This window comes from Anopheles coustani, chromosome 2 (assembly GCF_943734705.1).
Source record: "Anopheles coustani chromosome 2, idAnoCousDA_361_x.2, whole genome shotgun sequence".
Taxonomy (NCBI): domain Eukaryota; kingdom Metazoa; phylum Arthropoda; class Insecta; order Diptera; family Culicidae; genus Anopheles; species Anopheles coustani.
This window is the reverse complement of record NC_071289.1, coordinates 46,999,787-47,019,704: the sequence shown is the minus strand read 5'-3', so window position 1 is coordinate 47,019,704 and position 19,918 is coordinate 46,999,787. Positions and strand designations below refer to the sequence as shown.

General features: G+C 42.0%; 2 protein-coding genes across 2 annotated transcripts; one reads left to right on the top strand and one right to left on the bottom strand.

Annotated features, from left to right (window-relative positions):
* Nucleotides 1–640: 640 nt before the first annotated feature.
* LOC131264461 (uncharacterized) lies at nt 641–2,495 on the bottom strand. Its single transcript, XM_058266761.1, has 4 exons — nt 2,422–2,495; nt 1,409–2,341; nt 1,193–1,346; nt 641–1,132 (listed from the first exon to the last, which is right to left on the bottom strand). The coding sequence occupies exons 1-4, from the start codon at nt 2,493–2,495 to the stop codon at nt 914–916; spliced, it is 1,380 nt and encodes a 459-aa protein (XP_058122744.1). The 3' UTR covers nt 641–913.
* A 16,331-nt stretch (nt 2,496–18,826) lies between these two features.
* Nucleotides 18,827–19,600, top strand: LOC131264460 (uncharacterized). The gene has a single exon (XM_058266760.1). It carries the CDS (start codon nt 18,827–18,829, stop codon nt 19,598–19,600), a length of 774 nt encoding a protein of 257 aa, XP_058122743.1.
* The last annotated feature ends 318 nt before the right edge of the window (nt 19,601–19,918 follow it).

The window sequence follows — 19,918 nt, the reverse complement described above, 5'->3', positions numbered from 1 at the left end:
AAACATAGCGGGAACGAAATCCGTTTTTTTTCATATGGAGTTTCCCGTCGTCCAGCGGGATTCCCGGGAATATTCGTGCGATTACTGCTGTGTCTAGCCGTTGCTTAAGGCGAATTCAATGTCAAATTTTCCCGATTCGGGCGCTGTGCTGTGTTTCTCTCGCAGAGTAATTGCTATGCAGGTGGGTTCATAACAAACAAAGTTCCTTTGTTTTTCTAATAAAATCAAGGCAATTTTTTAGGTATATTATACGTATACTTCATCATTTAGTGCAATTTAGCAAAAACATATCAGAGTATTTTTTTTTGCAGGGTCGTCATGGTCCTTCATCTCACCTACATTTTGGTTGCAGCAGGTCAAACCCGAGGTAGGCAGTCAGTTTTTTTATAAGGGGGTGTTGTGTTCAAATGTTCAGTTGTGTACTGTTCAATAGGAAATGGGGCAGAAAAGATGTTATGCTATCGTGGGAGTAATTTTTGAGAAGATCGTTTACAATAAGCAAGACCCATTAGGGCGTTACTGTTTTGTTTATTATTTATTACTCATAAAATACTGTACTAAATAATATTATTGAAGAAATATCCCTACGTTGTGTTTTCTCTTCTTTAAGTGACCTTTATTTTAACATAAAGATCGTAACTCACACTTATTACGTGGAGACAAGCTACGAACGTCCAACTTGTTAAGTGGAATCGCATACGGATATGTTCATTTAACGATCATTTAGTCCGGCGTCTAGCGTATTTTTTATGAATTGGATGCACTTTTCAATCGTTTCCGTTGGCAAAAATGATCGTTAAAATCAGAACAAATGATTGCTACTCATCTAGGCTAAATTTAAGATACTGGGTCTATGAAAATGGGAGGTACTTATGCGATTCAATCTATTGTTTTGTGTATAGTTGTTACTGTACTAATATTGTAATTCGACGAATTCCTCCAAACGCTCTCTAGCTGCATTATATTTTGCAACTAGCTCTGTTAAACTAACATTTTTGGACACTATATTTGCTTTATAAAAACCTTCATTCAATACATTTGGCTGGTGCTGCCGGACCACCTGATAACGTATTTTGACATTGCCAGATGCAATTGTTTCGTGACCGTAGCGGCTAAGCACACTGATATTCTTCTGTAAAACAAAATAAGTAATGGGTAATGCACAAGCTGAATGTTTCTAATGTTTACTTACCTTCCCGTAGAACGATGTTAAATCGATTTCTCGCCGATTACCAACCAAAAATTCTTCTAAACGGTCAAATGACATACTACAGTGGGTAAGTTTAATGACATTCAAAGTCACTTCGGATTTTGTAGGTCGTAGTTGTATTGAAAGATGACAAAAGCTGTAAATGAAGCACAATACCAATAAGTTGATTTTTTAAAGACACTATGTTGCTTTACGTACCCGAGATATTTTTCCCGCTGGCAGCTGTCGATAGCAATGACTTCGAAGAAAATACTCAAAATACTGTTATGCATTTCCTCGCACTCGCTCATTATCAGGAACAACTCATGGCAATGTCCAAATTGCCAATTACCGATATTGTTTTTTGAGCTGTGAGTACTTCCTAACAACGTAGCGTTTTCTTCCGTAGTTTTAACGTCAGTGGGTAATACTATCTGATAACGTACATGGATTTTATCGTACTTGAATTCTGAAGCACTAACGATTTCTAACAAGATTAGCAAATTTTGTTTTAAGTGTTTTGGCATAATGAAGCGTTCATCTCGAGCAAGGGGTAATGCATCTAAAGTTTTTTTCATGCTTGTAGCAACAACATGTGTTGGAATATTATGAGCCTCAAGGATGTTACCCTTAGCTGTGCATTTTTCAAGAGAATAGTGATACATTTGTAAATTCGAGCCTCGTACCTCATGATAATACGGATCTATGGACATTCGGTTGAAATCCGGATATACAAGTAGCATGCCTTCTTTAGGAAACCATTGAATGCTGAACATCAACACATCCTCCCCTAAGTCCGCCATCAGATACATAGATTGCTTATCAACAAGTAGAACGTCTGTTAAACGGTGTTGGGTTTGATTGTCAAGATCATCTGGAGAGAAATTGTCTCCTTCAACGTAAGTAAACAACATGCTCGGCATATTACTCTCCAGTTTAAAACGCTTGTAGTACAATTTTTGACGCTCCGTTTTGCAGTTTTCCTTAAATCCGTAGTATTTAATTTCATGTTGGCTGAATACTTTTTCCTGCCAATAAACAAGCCGACTCTCTTTAGAATTATTTTCTGGAATTTCTTCTTTGTTAAGATTCATGTTGAGTCCTTTCATGGTAGGTATATCAATTAGAGAATGGATTTTTTGAATGGTCAATCTAGAATTAGAAAATTGGAAATAAGCAAAACAGATAAATTGTTGAGTTGAATTTAGTTGTTTGAAAAAAAAATTACATACCTGAATTGTAATTTAGAAATAGGCGATCTTGTACGGTATACACCAGTTTTGAGTATATTGTTGCTTGCGAACATTTTAAACGCAACTACAATTGTAGCGCATATCAAATACCTCCTTTGTAATGTATCTTATAATTCATTTTGTTTATTCCAATGTTGCCATAGAGATGCACTGCAGCTCAACATTATGCCAGGCCATGTCGACACCCCGCTAGGCGATTTCGAGTACTTTCCTCCATCCGCAACCACCCCTGACCTATACTTTGGATGTTGTGTACAAGACTCGGTGCATGCTTTCTCCCTTACACGCCCAGGCTATTTTTTTTCTATCTTCCTCTTCTGTGTTATGAACGTACCGCTTCGATCCAACATGGTGTGTGAAACATGGTAGCCCGTGTCTGTACACTTGTGTGTTTCCTTGTGTAGGTACTAGAATTGCTCGACGATTCGGTGAAAATTTGACAAGTCCAAAGCGCCATTTGTAGTCAAGATCCCGCTAGGCGATTTCGAGTACTTTCCTCCATCCGCAACCACCCCTGACCTATACTTTGGATGTTGTGTACAAGACTCGATGCATGATTTCTCCCTTACACCTCCAGGCTATTTTTTGCTATCTTCCTCTTCTGTGTTATGAACGTACCGCCTAGCGGGGTTCTCGCCTAGCGGGGTGGTCCCGGTTGCACCGAACTCGTTCATGTCTGAGGTGGCAACGGTGATCGAGCATGAGATCAAGGAGCTTGCGGATACGGTGTAAAATGCGGTGGTGACGAATATCACCTCTTCGATCACTTCCGTCTACTCGTTGGCAGCAGACGGCGGTCATACAGGACGCGAACGGTTCGCTAACGCTCTGTTACGAGGATGCGGCCCGTCGTAAGAAAAACTCGTCGCTCAGCAGCAGCAGCAAGGAGAATGTTACCTCTCAATAATCGGGTAGGTCGGTAATGAAAGATGTTACTTTCACAAAGCGTAGTGGAAAGTTGGTTAGCAGCGCTGGAAACAGTCCCGAGTCGCCGGGTGTTTAGTACGCTGAAGAAAATGACGCAGACAATCTCTTGTGCCTTTGAATCGAGCAGGCAGTAAGCTAGGTCAGACTGCATCAGCTAAACCATGCTTCCTTCGTAGTTTGCGCTTGCATTCTCGAGATGGGTATTCAGGCTGCACAGATCGATCTTACTTGTCCTGCGGCACCAATAGAACGTAGCCCAGGAACATAGGAGCTCCTACGCTAAGTCGAACGTTTGTTCCCTTACTCGGGGTCCACACTACAGCGCGACGTCCCGTCACGGAACGCGACGTCGCCTGACAGGCGCCCGAACTCCATACAAAAAAAAAAATGTCGCACAAATCTCTTCTTCTTCTTCTTTCGCTATGCGAGTCGGGGTATATCCTCCTACGCTAAGTCGAACGTTTGTTCCCTTACTCGTAATCAGAGGCGTACCGACTCTGTCCGAACTCCTATGAAGGGGCTCGTCCTTTAGGACTGGCTATAAAAGCCATATGTCCACCCGCCGTCCACGGGAGGGATAATTCCTTCCGTTGTCAGGACACAAGAACTCGTGGTCCGCTTGATTGACTCAAACAGCACGAGATGTGCGGCAGCTAGGATTTGTCTGACCTGAGCTCCAGCTCGGCGTGACCACGCGGTCGTGCCGTAACCTTACTTTTCCGCTAACCCTTTCAGGAAACTTGTGCACTGCTAACCTCCGCTCTGATTCACTACCGAACTTCTGTGGTATATATGGGTTTTGAGGGGCGGGGGGGGGGGGGGGGGGGGGGGGGGGGTATCGGAGAAGGATTGAGCTTTTGACATAACACTTCTCAAATATGGCACCCCTGGCAAAGAGATATAAAGTCACCTTCTATATTTATGCACCTTGAAAAGTAGCCCGGATTTGCCAAATAACCAGCGCGCACGAACTTATGATGATGATGATGATGATGATGATGATGAGTCCTACCTCTTACCCCAACACAGGTTTGAGAATGGCGGAGTTATCATAAGATATTTGTTTAAACTTTAAAGCAAATCACGAAGTGGTGGGATCAAAGTGAACCTTCACGAAAAAGACCAGTCAGCTCTCTTTTCCTTGCGTACAGCGGTTAGCACAACTTCCATAAGACAGGAATCGTGGAACCGCTCTCCGGAGTGCACGGCCAAAAAATGCTCTCTCCTATTCATGTAGCCGGTATCTCCCTTATCCTACATATGGAGGGGAGTTACCACTTTCCAGGATTGGCAAATTAAGCAAACCTTATCCGTGAAACAGTTGGTCACGTCGAAAAAATCATCAATGGATGAATTCGAGGCGCCTGCCACGTGATTCCCTACTACCAATTTTGAATGAACTCAGGCCTATCCCCGTGGATCGGAGCGAGACGCAGCGACTGACTTATGCTCCGTCGCATTCGCGCTGCAGGGCCGACAATTTTCGACCCGCCCGCGAGCGTAACTTATATGAAGAGTGAGCAAAACTTGTATGAAGCCTGAGCACGCGTGGATACAAACAAGTGCGAAGCCCTCAAAGAGCGCAATTCGCTCCATACAATTACACGCTCTCCACCGTACGGCAGTGCAGAGAGTGTACGCGAAGACCCCGCGAGAGCCTTAAATGGCCTGCTCTTGGTTGAGGCCTACGCTAGCGATCGCTAACGATGCATGCAAACGCATCGTAGCTAGATATATATTGTACATTTAGCGCGCCATTCTCAAGCAAGAGCGCCGGTCTAGTGGTTAGCGTACACAGACCGGAGTTGGAGAGGTTGGGTTCGAATCCCGCTGTGTGCTCGAGGCATGAGAGTGTTGTAGAAGGCAGAAGAGAGAAGGGGGCCCATCAGGGCTCTCCTCTTTTTCGTTTTTGCCGGCTTTGCTCCGAATGAATTATCCCGGTTTAACTGGACGATCGTTGAGAGAACCGTTGACAAAACCGGGACCCATTTTGTATGGAGAAATGTTCATTTTGTGTTGGATGGGTTGCACAAGAGCGACTGATACACCCTACTACCAATTTTGAATGAACTCAGGCCTATCCCCGTGGATCGGAGCGAGACGCAGCGACTGACTTATGCTCCGTCGCATTCGCGCTGCAGGGCCGACAATTTTCGACCCGCCCGCGAGCGTAACTTATATGAAGAGTGAGCAAAACTTGTATGAAGCCTGAGCACGCGTGGATACAAACAAGTGCGAAGCCCTCAAAGAGCGCAATTCGCTCCATACAATTACACGCTCTCCACCGTACGGCAGTGCAGAGAGTGTACGCGAAGACCCCGCGAGAGCCTTAAATGGCCTGCTCTTGGTTGAGGCCTACGCTAGCGATCGCTAACGATGCATGCAAACGCATCGTAGCTAGATATATATTGTACATTTAGCGCGCCATTCTCAAGCAAGAGCGCCGGTCTAGTGGTTAGCGTACACAGACCGGAGTTGGAGAGGTTGGGTTCGAATCCCGCTGTGTGCTCGAGGCATGAGAGTGTTGTAGAAGGCAGAAGAGAGAAGGGGGCCCATCAGGGCTCTCCTCTTTTTCGTTTTTGCCGGCTTTGCTCCGAATGAATTATCCCGGTTTAACTGGACGATCGTTGAGAGAACCGTTGACAAAACCGGGACCCATTTTGTATGGAGAAATGTTCATTTTGTGTTGGATGGGCAGTTCCTACAGAAAGATCAACTTCAAATTTCTACTTTTACGCGCGCGTGTCTCAAAGATATGTTGTTCCATTTTTTTTTAATTTACATTAAAATTTGCAAAACAAAAATCTCATCATCATCATCTGTGAGATCGTGATGACAAGAGCGATGCTTACAAACATTAAATTTTCACAATAGACAACTACGAGACATTACACATTCTACAGGGTTCTACTTGACAACCTGCTTAACTGTCCGATCAATAACCGGGTACCCGGGTACCCATTTCAGTTTCCATGGGAGAATTTTGTAACTTTTCTTCCGAATCGTTTTACGCCACTTTAGATCCCCAGAAATGAAGGCTTTTTGCACCAAATTTGCAACACCGTGCATAGTACTTAATAACTCAATAATAGTTATAAGTGATTAAACAAAACTTCCTCCATACAATAACAGGGTACCCCCATCACATCACTTAGGTATGAATGCTAGGTTTATGGACAATAATATACCGTTTATCCGGGAATGCCTGTAATTTGTCTTCTGAATACATCAAACATAATACATTGTATTGTCTTTCAGGACTTTTAGCAATTTTAATTATAAACAATGCAGAAGTAGATAGAATATAGTTTTTATACTATAAAACATTTTATTCCACATATACGTATTCGCAAATAAAATTGTGCACTGCTCACATGTACTGCTTTATTGATTTGTTGTTTTCATAATATAATATAATATATAAGATGCAAATCAAGCGACTTTGAATAGATCTTTTGTAGTATATCTACCAAGCATACTGTCCATGGGGTCCACTCCAGCTTTTGACCAGTTATTCAATTATTTCTGTTTTTTTCTATTCTCCATCACCAATTTTCGCTTCCAGATGCATTGAGGATAGCATGATCACGGTTTTTTTTCTTTTTTGGCATGTAGCTGCACATGGTTAATTTTTCATTGAAGCCGATCAAAGTTAGATAATTCTTCACGTTGTTTCAAACCTATCATGGAAGGTGGTATAAATGGCTTATTTTTTCCAAAGTACCAACAATGGTTAGGGTCCAGGACAGTAAACATTTGGCTAATGGCAACGAAGTGAAAAAAAATCCATTGTTACGTTTCTGACCCTTTATAAGAAGCGACTAAATCCTTAACAATTCTCTTCCCAACGTTCTTTCCACGGCCAGCATTCGATTTCCCAGTGTAAATCTAGCCATTGAGAGGATACGAATTCACAGCGTCACAAATCCACCAGACTTTAATCCCATATTTGGCTGGTTTGTAAAGTATGTATTGCAGTGGCGTCTCGTCCACCTGAGCAACCTGTGCACTGCACAGTCATGAATCTTTAAAATGAATCACAAAATTATTTGTTTAGTTATTTTATTGTAATTTCCACCCGTAACAGTTGCGTTTAAAATCTACTGAACGCTTTACAACGTTGTGCTGGGCACTTCTGCTGGTGCACCGCTGCTACAAACGAGCATCTTTAATCAAATAAGAACAGTTCTCTTAACCACAGTCTCATAATACCATCCTCATTACGAACGGTCAAGAAGCGCTAGTTTTCTTATTAGCAAGAGACAAATCCAGTTGGAAAGTCGATCAGTTTGGTTTAAGGGTGGGCACTTCTGCCAGTGCACTAGCCAATCGTATATGTACACATTAGTTCTCTCGTGCATGTGTTGAATGCGTCCATGTGAAATTGTCAATGTATAGGTGCCTTTCTTGTGAACATTAGATTGTACCCAGGCCGGACCCGAGGTGAGTCTGATTTGCCAAATAAGAATTTGATTCACAGACATTGACTAACCGCGGATATATTTATCGAGTAGATATTGACGTGGAAGTAAATTTGGAAGAAAATAAAACTTTGGAATAAAATCGAAGAAACAAAAACGCAAATGTTGACAACAATTTAAAGCTAATTAAAAAATGTCTAGGTGCCTGCTTAGACATTTTTTAATTAGCTTGAAATTGTTGGCTATATTTGCTGGACTGGGCAATACTGCTGGTGCACACAGTTTTATTCGAAAGATTTTTCAATTTTTCAATTTATACATCAACATTGAGCAGGACATCGTAGATGAGCTGTTAAACTCTGAAGCTGAAAGATTGCAGAACTTAATAGACCATTCACGGTTCCTCAAACTATTCTTTCACTTAACATCCTGACCAAATTCGTCCTCGTGTTTCGTGTCGTTCTGGTTCTAATAAACCACGTTATATGTTTTACCTAAGAAGGTATTACTTTTTTTGAAAGTGCACAACCATTTCATTTTCTCACGAGACGCCACTGATGTATTGTGTAAACCTGGTTCGTCCACGGTACGGGAAAAGCTGCTCGCCGACTGCTAAGTACTCCGATGGTTCATAATTTTTTGCCAAATTACTATTTAGTATAGCCCATATATGGCGTATCGGAGCAACTTTGTCATCTTAAATGCGCTGGGCATGAGTATTCCCATCATCGAATCGGACAAAACGCATTATGATACTAAACTGATTGATCAATATTACTGCACGATATAGTGGATATGACCACGGCTTACACATATCTCCTGCACTATCGGTATTAGAGTAGTTGGCGCCAGATAGACTAATAGCCAGGAAAGCATACATTTCTTCCAAATCAATTGCTTTCCACTTCGATGGTTTCTTCCCGCATTCTTTTGGTTATACGCATCATAGGATGATCTAAGCCTTCTTGTTTGAATGGCGTATTATGTATCGATCATTTGTGGAGTGAAAAATAATTTGAATGTATCGAGAATGGATAGCATTCTAGTAATCTTCGAAGGTCTACTTTTTTGTGACACTCATCAGATTCTTCTGAATCAGAAACGAATTCTTCATTCACATACACTCTTTGTGATTCTCTCGTAAAATGTTAATTTTTATTAATATACGATCATCTTTTCAACTTTTGGAATGGGTAGGTGCCATCCACGAAAACTACTAGGAAATAGCGCCTTACCGTTTGGAGCTTGATGTAACAACATGCGTGGGTAGAACCAACAATCTGTTGTGCTTTAATTTTTAGCCGTTACTCAAAAAACACCTGTTTAACGGTTTGATGGATTACAAATTTGATCAACTTTTATTTTTCCCACCCATGTGATACTATCTAGTACTATAGCATTCTTAGCATTTAACATCAAATTCGATTGCCGGTTGAAAATCGACAATGCTTACACAAAAATCGCTCAACTTTGTAGCCCGCTTTTGGTGGGTACCCGGGTACCCGGTTATGAGACGAAGGGTGAAACTTTGGTTAGTGATCGGACGGTTAACGTACACGGCACACAAGCGCTTGAACTCGCGAACGTTTGCAGCCTCGGCAATCTCTCTTGGCATGCTGTTGTACCATTGTATACCTTTACAAAATAGTGAATTCCTGGCAAATACTGAAGAAAAGTTCGACGTCCTGGGATCATGAGCCCTACGAGTGTTGTACCGGTGAACGTCAGAACTAGAGATGAGTCCAAAGAGCGGGAACTATACGGATCGATCCCATCCTAGGCGTGAGCGACGGATCCCGATTCACCAAGCAGAGATCCGGCGGATCCGACGGATCGTCCGTCCAAGCCAAAATGCCGCCAAGTGAGATAGTTTTCTTTCATTCTCACCTCACAAACTCGTTCGTTGTCGTTCGTTGTATCACCCTAGGAGCAATCTCTCCATACTACCCCGCACCCGCGAAATGAGCTCCAGATCGCAGGGTCGACGAATGTACTGACGAAAGGGTCGATGATGCCCGCTTCGTCGACCTTTTTGAGAGCCTGTCGGGGAAATAAAAAAAAAATGGGTGTGTACGTTTCCGTACACTTGCCCCCTCTTTTTTCTTGCCAGTGGTGGAGTAGTACCTTCCTTACTACAACCACATATTATTCATCCATCCATCGCCATCGCCAACCATCGTTCTCGTCAGTCGATCGTCGATACTGGAGGAGGAATGATGTCCAATCCATGTCCGACGATCCAATCCATAATATTTATGTAAGATTGCAGAAACTCCACAGAAGGAAAGGATCTGACAATTCTACATGGAATTGAACCATGAACGATTGGTATAGTAGCCGGCCACGATACATTGAAAGCTATCGCGCGCAGCACAATCAGATCGAATTTTATCCATACAGTATTTGCAAGCAAACGTTTGGTTCACTTTCATCATCCACTTCATTCACACTTTCGTGGACAGCCTTCGAAGCCTAGCACTGGCTGGGCTATTGTTGGGTATGCCGCACATGCATGCCTGAAGCGCTGGCCCGGACGGCAGGCTTCTGCTGTAGGCAGGTAGGTTTTGTCAACCCCATTCTTTTATTAATCATTCCATTTTACACACGCTTTCGCAAGGGAGTGTGCGATTGCCTGCATTGTGGGTCTTAAAACTCTTGCACACCTTAGCAATGCCTGCCAAGGTAATACCAAAGCAATACTTGACAACCTCTGTTTTTCTGTCAGAATAGCTTACCTTGGCATTGCTCATGTGTGAAGTATCAGCGCAAGTTGTCGACAAGTTGGCGACGACAACATTGTTTTAAATTTCATTCTATACTCGTTTTTACATTAAAAATAAACAACACCAGTTGTGTTTGAATGCGAATGGTTGTTTACGCTTGGTATACTGGTTTGTTTACCATTTCTGTACTAGGTAATATTGAATTGTCAAACATTGGCGAGGTTGCAACCAAATTTTTTTGGTTGAGCAAGATTTGGTTGCAAACTTTTCCGACAGATGGCGATACCATAGAATCTGCATATTGGCAGTGAAAGTTGGCGCCAACATTGGCAATGTGTGCAAGACTTTTAGATTTTGGCGTGGTGGTGCGGGTGATTGAACAAAAGCGGGAGGTATTTAATTCGTACTTCTTTATTTTGATTTGTGGGTCTGTGGCGCCAAAGCGTATGACCAGGCACAATCTAAGCAACTCGATTCTATGGGGATAGTTGTATCGGTAGAAAACCGATCACAATGGGGAACTCCTTCCGCAGGAATTACGAGTGTGTTAGCCGAATGGATATGTTTTCTTTCACGCACGAACTTAGTTGAGGTGGCGCCAAGTCGATGCATACAATACCATCAATTTGATTGCACACTTTCATTGACAAATATGAAATCACTAGTCGTGCTAACATGAAAATCATGGTAGGCGCTGAATATATTAAACATTTTAGACATAGCGATGATCGGGCCGTTGCTCGCATATGCCGTACTTGTGTGTGGGACTCTGATGGTGTCTCTGGATCTCAGGGCCCTTTCCGGCGCAGAAATATTTAGTTTATCTAGTAGTGATGGTGCGCCAATTTCGTTATTTAAAAGTTTGGCTATAAACGTGGCTTGGGCCCCATTTCGCCTATAGGACGGGGGTTGCAAACCTAATAGTGAGCAACGATCACGATAGCATATCTGATTAGTAGGCCTGAACTATGGTGCGTAATAGAGAGCTAATTTAGTGAACCTAAGCTCAACTAACTCTAGTCTGTTTATCCAAACTGCGGAATATGGCGTCCAAGTGACAGAATTAAATTCTAATGTTGAGAGAACTAGGGAGGTATATAGAGCTTTTAGGCACATAGGGTCCTTTAAGTCATTAGCGTTTCTCATAATGAAGCCCAGTATACGATTTTCTTTGTCTATCACAGTTTTGTAGTGGTCATTAAATGTAAGTTTATAGTCAAGAATGGTGCCAAGGTCTCGAATTACGCTTTTACGGGCCAGCTGATAATTGTTCGATAACACCTTGAGGGTGTAAAAATTAAAATTGACATTTTATTCTATTTTAAAATCGATGTTGCTGAAATCAATCATACTTTGTCCAAAACTATTGTGAAACGTAGCTGTTAATCTATCTACAAATTTCTTGCATGTTGGGATGTTTTAAGTTTAATAATAACTAGCTTGACGCCCCGGCGTTGCTCGCCGAAGAAGAGGTTGAGAAAATATTTTCTAAGTTCGATTTAATTTAATAGTAACAATAACGGCATATTTAAAATGTTAGATATTTCATCAATTTCCCCGTGATGTGTAAACCTTGTTGTAGCTATAGTAGATACACCTTGACATTTGTTTACATGCTTGTTTTGTTTGTGTTAGTAAAACTGAGTTTAAATTGTAAAATTTGGATGATTTTTTCGAAAAATAGTGATCAAACAAACCTTCAACAACATCTGCAGTGCTTAAACTATATGTGTGAAAAGTTTCAGCTTTGACAGTTCAACATTTTTCGAGTTTTTAGTGTACATGGAACTCCATACATAAAAAAAAGCTAAAATATGTAGTAGATTCCAAGCTGATGTTTTGAAATGTGCAATGAATTTTTTAGGTGGAAAGAAGTCCGTTTGATTACTATAAACTTTACGAAACGAAGTTAAAAGATTTCAAAATTGCGGAAAAATTAAAATGGTGAATTATTGTTATGACTGTTTTATGACTCATATATTAATTCACCGTTCCAAATTTATACGTATGCAATAAAAATAATAGACCAATTTTCTTACAGAAAAACCACTACGGAAGATAGTTGAGTAAAGCTAATATTAAAGTTAACATTTGGGTAAAAGAGTAAATGAGGCCCCGGGCTAGATTCTCCTCTTCCTACTGGTTCACATTAAGCGCCTGAAGCTATGCAAAGCACGACGCATGCATACTTTTCAAATATTTGATCGCTAACGGTTCGCTTAAAAGAACATAACGGTTTAAACTAATCACGCAGTAGAGGTTGAATGCGGGTTAATATACTTTTACATGTTAAGTTACTATAAGTTACTAGTAACTAAACTATACCACACATGATGGACAGCATGAAACAATGAGTTTAGACGAAGAAATGATTTGGAAACGGCGGCGCGCCCGCAGCGAGCGAAGCGAGCGGACTGCGCTAGGTCTACTGAAAAAGAGAGTTTGTTATAGTTTTGAGAAATAAGGGGGGCCCGTGGGCCCCCCTCATACCGCACCCTTAGGTTGATTGCGTAGCCGAAATTAACGGTACACACTACGATTCAAATACTCGTAGGTTGAATTTAACGAACTAATGTATCACCAATTGCATACATTCAGTTTAAACGTCCACAAGAGGTGTAGCCACGATCGAAAACATGGCGGCCGGGGCCTCATTTACTCTTTTACCAACATTTGTTATTAAAACAAACTACATCAACACATTATCAATTATCATAGAATTTAAGCCTTTCATATTTTAAATATCTGTCAAGGTTTCAAATAAAAAGCTTGCCCCCGTTGGATTAACATAAACACATCACAACAGCTGATCAGCCGTACCATCAACGAATGAATACAACGGCGTGTTAGTGCATTTTTTTGCTCGAGGGATACCAAACCCGCAAAATTATATGAATTGGGTGACAAATATGGATCAAAGCGCAGAACAGAGAAGGCAACGTTTTGTGTTTCGATCGAATCGATCGACGATGAGGTGCCCACGTAAATCAATGGACCAGCGGGGTACAACGCAAGGGAAGTGGCGTTGGAAATGCAAGGAAAGAACTCCCAAACGTACAGACCGAGCACCTTTTGCGGTCACATTTTGTATGTATGGGAGTCACCAATACAACCAAAAGAAACTGGCCAAGCGCTTCGCCGACCAACAGCTCATCGTGAGTTATTTTGGGTGATCAATACACTAAAAACAACAAAGATCGAGTGATTTCGAGGGATTTTGAGCGGGTTTGAGTGGATTTCTCGCATTTTGTATGGCCGAATGTTCCTAGGGGCGTTGGCCATATGAATTCGCTCCACGAGAGGTTTAAATGCCTCCGCCTTGGTCGAGCTCAAACAGATGTGCACTTGTAAGTGCGCAAAACGATAGGAAGTTTAAATGCCCCGCTTTGGTTGAGCACGCACTCTGCCACGCGAGAACAACCCGCAATGCTCGGAGCGTAATAGGACGAGCACCGCTGGTTGCGAAGCTAGCGAGCGCGAACGATGATTTCCCATACAGTCCATACAAACGACTACGCAGTAGATATACAGCCGCTACCGGCCAGCTCTGTCGTACGCTCCTCGAACTCTACTGCCATTACGACGGTCTTTGATTTTTTATATGTTTGATACCAAAACTATACACCTTTGACTTCGATGCTCTTTAAACCTTCGCCAGTTGTTTAGCTTGGTTTAGTCACCTTGTTCAGCAACGAACAAGACGAGCGAATCGGAGCGAAAGCTGAACGTATTGGCACAGAAGCCAACGATCGGGCTTACAAGACAAAGTTCGAGGAGCGTACGACAGAGCTGGCCGGTAGCGGCTGTATATTGGGCTTTTAGCACACCGTTTTCAACAAAGAGCGACGGTCTTGCGGTAGGTGAGCATAGACCAGAGTGGAAACAACGCGGTTCAAGTCCACGTAACAGCTCGAGACATGAGAATGTGTAGAAGGAATTCCTGTGAATGAGTAGAAGGCATAGCTATGCCTGTGGGACGTTTGGTACTATTCTCGCTGACTTTGGAAGGGGAACCTGTTGGCGATCCGTCCGCGATCCGTACGGATCCGCCATGTATTCAAAAGCATGGGGGGACCTGGACGATTCGTTCCCGATCCGTCCACGATCGCTCATACATTCAAAAGTCTGGGTGACACCCATGCCTGGAGAACCTTTTGTCTCTTTGCTCACCATTCTAGTCAACCTTGGGGAACCGGTGAGGTATTCCTTTCTTTCTTCTATCCTGGTTTGTTATTCAAAATTTATTTACGTCTCCCGCTCTTTAATTGACCTTGCTTTTAAAGCTCACCTATATCTTTAATGTTTCAGCCCAAGTTCATTCATTGACCAATTCGCACGTTATTTTACGGTTATATCGGTCAATCGTTTTGCGTGTGGCCGCTTTAACCACTGTTGAAACATTTTACTGGCCACCAGCGAAGGGGGCAAAGCTACCGGAAAGTGATATGAATGAGTGGAAATAGTCCATCGAAATTTAGAAATGATTTTAAACTATTTTTGTCATTCGTTTTTAGATCGAATACTATTTTTTTTATTTATTTAAGAACATGTCGGCTTCACTGCCTACTTCATTAATACAATTTTTTTTATTTGATTTTAATTATACTGTACAAAAAGAATTTCCGACATTTTTTTCGGTAATAATCTGGATCGCTTGTCCGTATAAATTTGGCCTCCTTTTGAGAACACCCGCTCGCATGACACTGACGTAGCTGGCACACAAAATTCTTTTTTTACTATTTGATATAATGCCGGGAACGGTGTTTCATTCTTGTGCCACCATTTTAAGGGATCTTCAGACAACTCTATGTATTCTGTTTTGAGGTAATCTTCTAATTCCAGTCTTGCTGTTTCTTCTGGCCTAGAATTTTCTTTTTCTTTTCTGATGCTTGTAGCAAAATCCTTAAAAAGGCAATGAGAATAACACTCTTCATTAGTAGAGGTTGGTTTAGTAGGTTTTGACTTATTTTTTAACGTTATTAGAATAGCGAGAATCGAATCGTAAGTTTCCTGAAATCTTTATGGTTCGTTTTCAAAACTATGGGCTTTCATTCTTGGATCTAAAAACATAGCTTGATTAACCATACTACTCTCAACAAATGGCTTACACCTTTCTGACAGTTCTTTAATTAATGAAGCAATCAGTATTTTTATTGAATCTTGCAGTGATTCATCCTGCAAAAATTGCTCTGTTTTTTTGTAAGTATGTTAACTAAAAGGCCCATTTGTGAAAGAGAAACTGTCTTATCTACTGATACTACTTTTGTCGCATGATCGAAATTAGTAAGCACTTTTATAGCTTGCTCTATTACGATCCAATCTTTTGTAGATAAATTATTGTTGACTTTCATACTATCTATGCATGATAAAATTGGAATTTTGTTCTTATGAAATCGCTCTATCATATCAAATGTGGAATTCCACCTCGTTACCACATCCTGTGTTAATTTTAACATTGCAAAATTTAGACTTTCTTGGGCCTGAACAAGCTTTGTAGCTGCCGTACTACTCTTTTTGAAGAACATTGCAATTTGTTTTATATCATCTACTGTGGATTTGATAGATTTTTGAACCGACTTTTGCGCAATTAGGTTCAGTGTGTGCGCAAAACAAGGCAAATGATTTAGACGCATCTCGCTTACTGCCGCTTTTATATTCGCTGCGTTATCTGTTACAACAGCAGCTACTTTGTTACCTAGTTCATATTTGTCTAAAACAGCTTTCAACCATTCTGATATATTCTGACCACTATGTTGCTCAGCAAACTCTGAACACTCCAACAAATAAGAACACAATTTAAATTGTTCATCAACAAAGTGAACCGTTACCGCAAAAAAGCTCTTATTGTTGGAATTCGTCCAACCATCTGATGTTACACCTTTTACCACTGTTTAGCGCGATGGCCAAGGCCTTTAGTGACACCGTCCAAAACATTAATACGATCGCCGGAGCTATTAAGACAGCGCGAGCACCGTTTAGCAACTCCATCCAAAGCATTAAGAAGATGACAGACCCTTCTAAGATAATGGGAGCACCCTTTGCGCGTTGACCGCACCTATTCGACCGTTCGCCGCACCTTTTAGCGGCAGTCATTTTTCCGAGCCTTTTGTGCTTTTGTTCAAAGAGTCGATTGTAGAGGTGGATGCTTCATTTCGTGGTTTGAATTTTCCGTTACGTATCAATTTTTTCGAATATTTTTGGTTTGGCTGGCTTGAAATGTCTCGGGAAATTCTTTCTGAAAATTGTAAATGAAAATATTAATTTCCATAAAGAGCTTTAATATTTATTTTCATAAAGATCGCTTTTTCAAAACCATTCTTATTTACATTTGTACATTGTGTTTGGTGCATATTTAATCCCTAATTGCTTCCTTTCTGAGGCATTTTGTGATATATGACCACATATTGCACACATAGCCTGCTCAATCAGATGGAGTAATTAACGAAGCTGCTCCTGCGATGGCGTTCATCAGCTCCGCTTCATTCTGAGGATTGGACCGTCGAATAATTTGCTTCCACTGACAAATTCTCAATCGGGTTGAGGAATGGCGAGTACGGACGAAGGAATAACAGCTCATGTCCGCCTTTTTGCAACATACTCTAGGCTAGACCCATCCAGGCTACACAACATACTGGATAATGTTCCGGCAGATGCTATATCCTTCTCCTGCCAAAACATCAACATATCAGTTGAGTCGGTTTTAGCAGCAATAAAAAGCCTAAAACCTTCGTCGAATCCTGGTCCTGATGGACTTCCCGCTGATATCATGAAGCAGTGTGGCGAAGCGTTTGCCGTCCCTCTAGCGCGAATCTTTAAGCTCTCGCTCGATCAGCAAATCTTCCCGACGGCGTGGAAATCATCACGGATGGTCCCAATCCACAACAAGGATGATAAATGTCGGGTTGAGAATTATCGCGGCATCACATCATTCTGTGCTTCCTCTAAGGTGTTTGAAATCATTGTCTACAATGAACTCATGAACTGCTGTCGCCATATCATCAGTGTTAAACAACACGGATTCTTCCCGAAAAGATCCGTCACTACTAACTTGCTAGAATTTATCTCTACTATTCACACCTCGTTCGCTAAAGGTCATCAAATCGATGCCATTTACACTGATCTCAAATCCGCTTTTGATCGTGTCGACATTCAAATCCTATTAGCAAAACTCCAGCGTCTTGGCTTTTCCGCCTGTATTACTCAATGGTTTGAATCGTACCTTACGAATCGCTTCTATCACGTGAAGTTTGACAATGCGGTCTCCAGGACGTTCGGGAGTACCTCAGGAGTGCCACAAGGTAGCAACCTAGGCCTGCTGCTATTTTCCTTATTTATCAACGACTTAACTTCTGTGATACCTGAGGAGGCCTGCCTAATGTATGCCGACGACGTTCGTCTGTTCTTACCTGTTTCATCATTAGTTGATTGCCGTAGACTTCAAGCCATCTGTGATAACTTTTCTAATTGGTGCGCTCTTAACAACCTATGCATATCCGTAGATAAATGTTGTGTCATTACGTTCCATAGGACGGATAGGTTTATTGAATTTCCTTATATGCTATCAAGTCAGTTAATTCAGCGTCACAGCAATGTACGTGACTTAGGAGTTATGCTAGACAGCAAACTTAATTTTAACCTCCACTTGAAACAAATTATAGCTCAAGCTTTGGGAATGCTAGGTTTTATTTGTAAATTGTCCAAAGATTTCAACGACCCGACATGCCTGAAGGCTCTCTATGTTTGCCACGTCCGCTCTATTCTTGAGTCTAACAGCATCTTATGGTGCCCCTATACGAACCTGTGGATCGAAAAACTTGAAGCTGTACAACGTCGATTTACACGATTTGCACTGTATTCTTTTTCACGTAATGTTTCGTTCAACTGGTTTCAAACTCACCCATGGTGTTAAACGCACTTAACGAAGGAAGACAGATGGGAAAATGTCTTGATCTTGGCAACAAGAAAACGGAAAAGATTCTCGGGCTTTGGTGGGATACAAAAGACGACTGTTTCACATTTAAACAATCACCGAAGCTCGAACAAAAGATTGCAGCGACCGGAGACATTCCCACAAAGAAACAAATACTGGGCATACTAATGTCCATATTCGATCCGCTGGGTTTCTTAGCTCACTTTCTCATGCGATTAAAAACTCTGATACAAGAAGTTTGGCGAACGAAAACCGGATGGGACTAACCAATCCCTCAACAGCTAAACGAAATATGGAAGCAGTGGGTACGATTACTCCCACAACTAGCTGAAGTTAAAATTCCGAGATGCTACAGCAAACACCTGGGAAGTAGTTATGTAGAAATGCATACGTTCGTTGATGCAAGCGAAGCCGGGTTCGCAGCCATCAGCTACCTACGAATAATCAAAGGAAACTTTATGGAGTGCAGCTTTGCGGCAGCCAAAACAAAGGTCGCCCCATTGAAGTTCCTCTCCATACCGCGGTCGGAACTACAAGCCGCGGTGGTTGGCGTAAGGATAGCAAACACCGTTAGAACGTCATTATCCACCGCAGTACAAAGGCGTTTCTTCTGGTCCGACTCCAAGGATGTTCTCTGCTGGATAGGCTCAGACCACAGAAAATACAATCAGTTTGTGGCATGCCGCGTCAACGAGATACTTGAATCAACGGAGATAGACGAATGGAGATGGGTACCCACGAATGAAAACGTTGCGGACGACGGCACCAAGTGGGCTAAAGAACCGGTATTTGACTCAACGTCCCGTTGGTGGCGTGGACCGGAATTTCTGTGGAGTAACGCGGATAAGTGGCCCAAACAGCAGGAACGCGCGGAAATGGCGATTACCACCAACGAACTTAGAGTCCAGGTGAACTACCACAAGTCAACTCTCCCGCCACTAATCGACCCCTCACTCTTTTCAGAATGGACCAAGCTGGTGCGGCACACTGCGCTGGTCATTCGATTCGTAAAAAATCTGAAACGAAAGATGAAGGGAGAACGACTTGAACTGGCGACACTAACTGGAGATGAACTAAACGAAGGAGAAACTCACCTGTACAAGACAGCTCAACAGGCAAAGTACGGTAAAGAAATCTTCGTACTTGTCGTGGAGTAATAATTGTAAGACACACTGTAACTCACTGAATTAGTTCCTAAGTTAGTTTCGTTAAGCTAGATAGGGAGTACCCGAGCGGGGCACTCACGTTAGGATATTATTTAAGTGCGCATACGGTGGGTTTCCGGTCTCTTTGGCTCTTTGCCTCTTGGCCAATAAGGCTCGTTCACGTTGTTGTACGTTAAAAAGCACAATTTGTAACAAACATAACATGGCGATCCAGCCAGGAGCCCTTTTATCAGTTGAGGAACCGCACCGCTGCTAAACCAAAAAGAAAAAAAAAAGGATACCAGGAGAAGAGGCAAGTGTTGTAAAAAG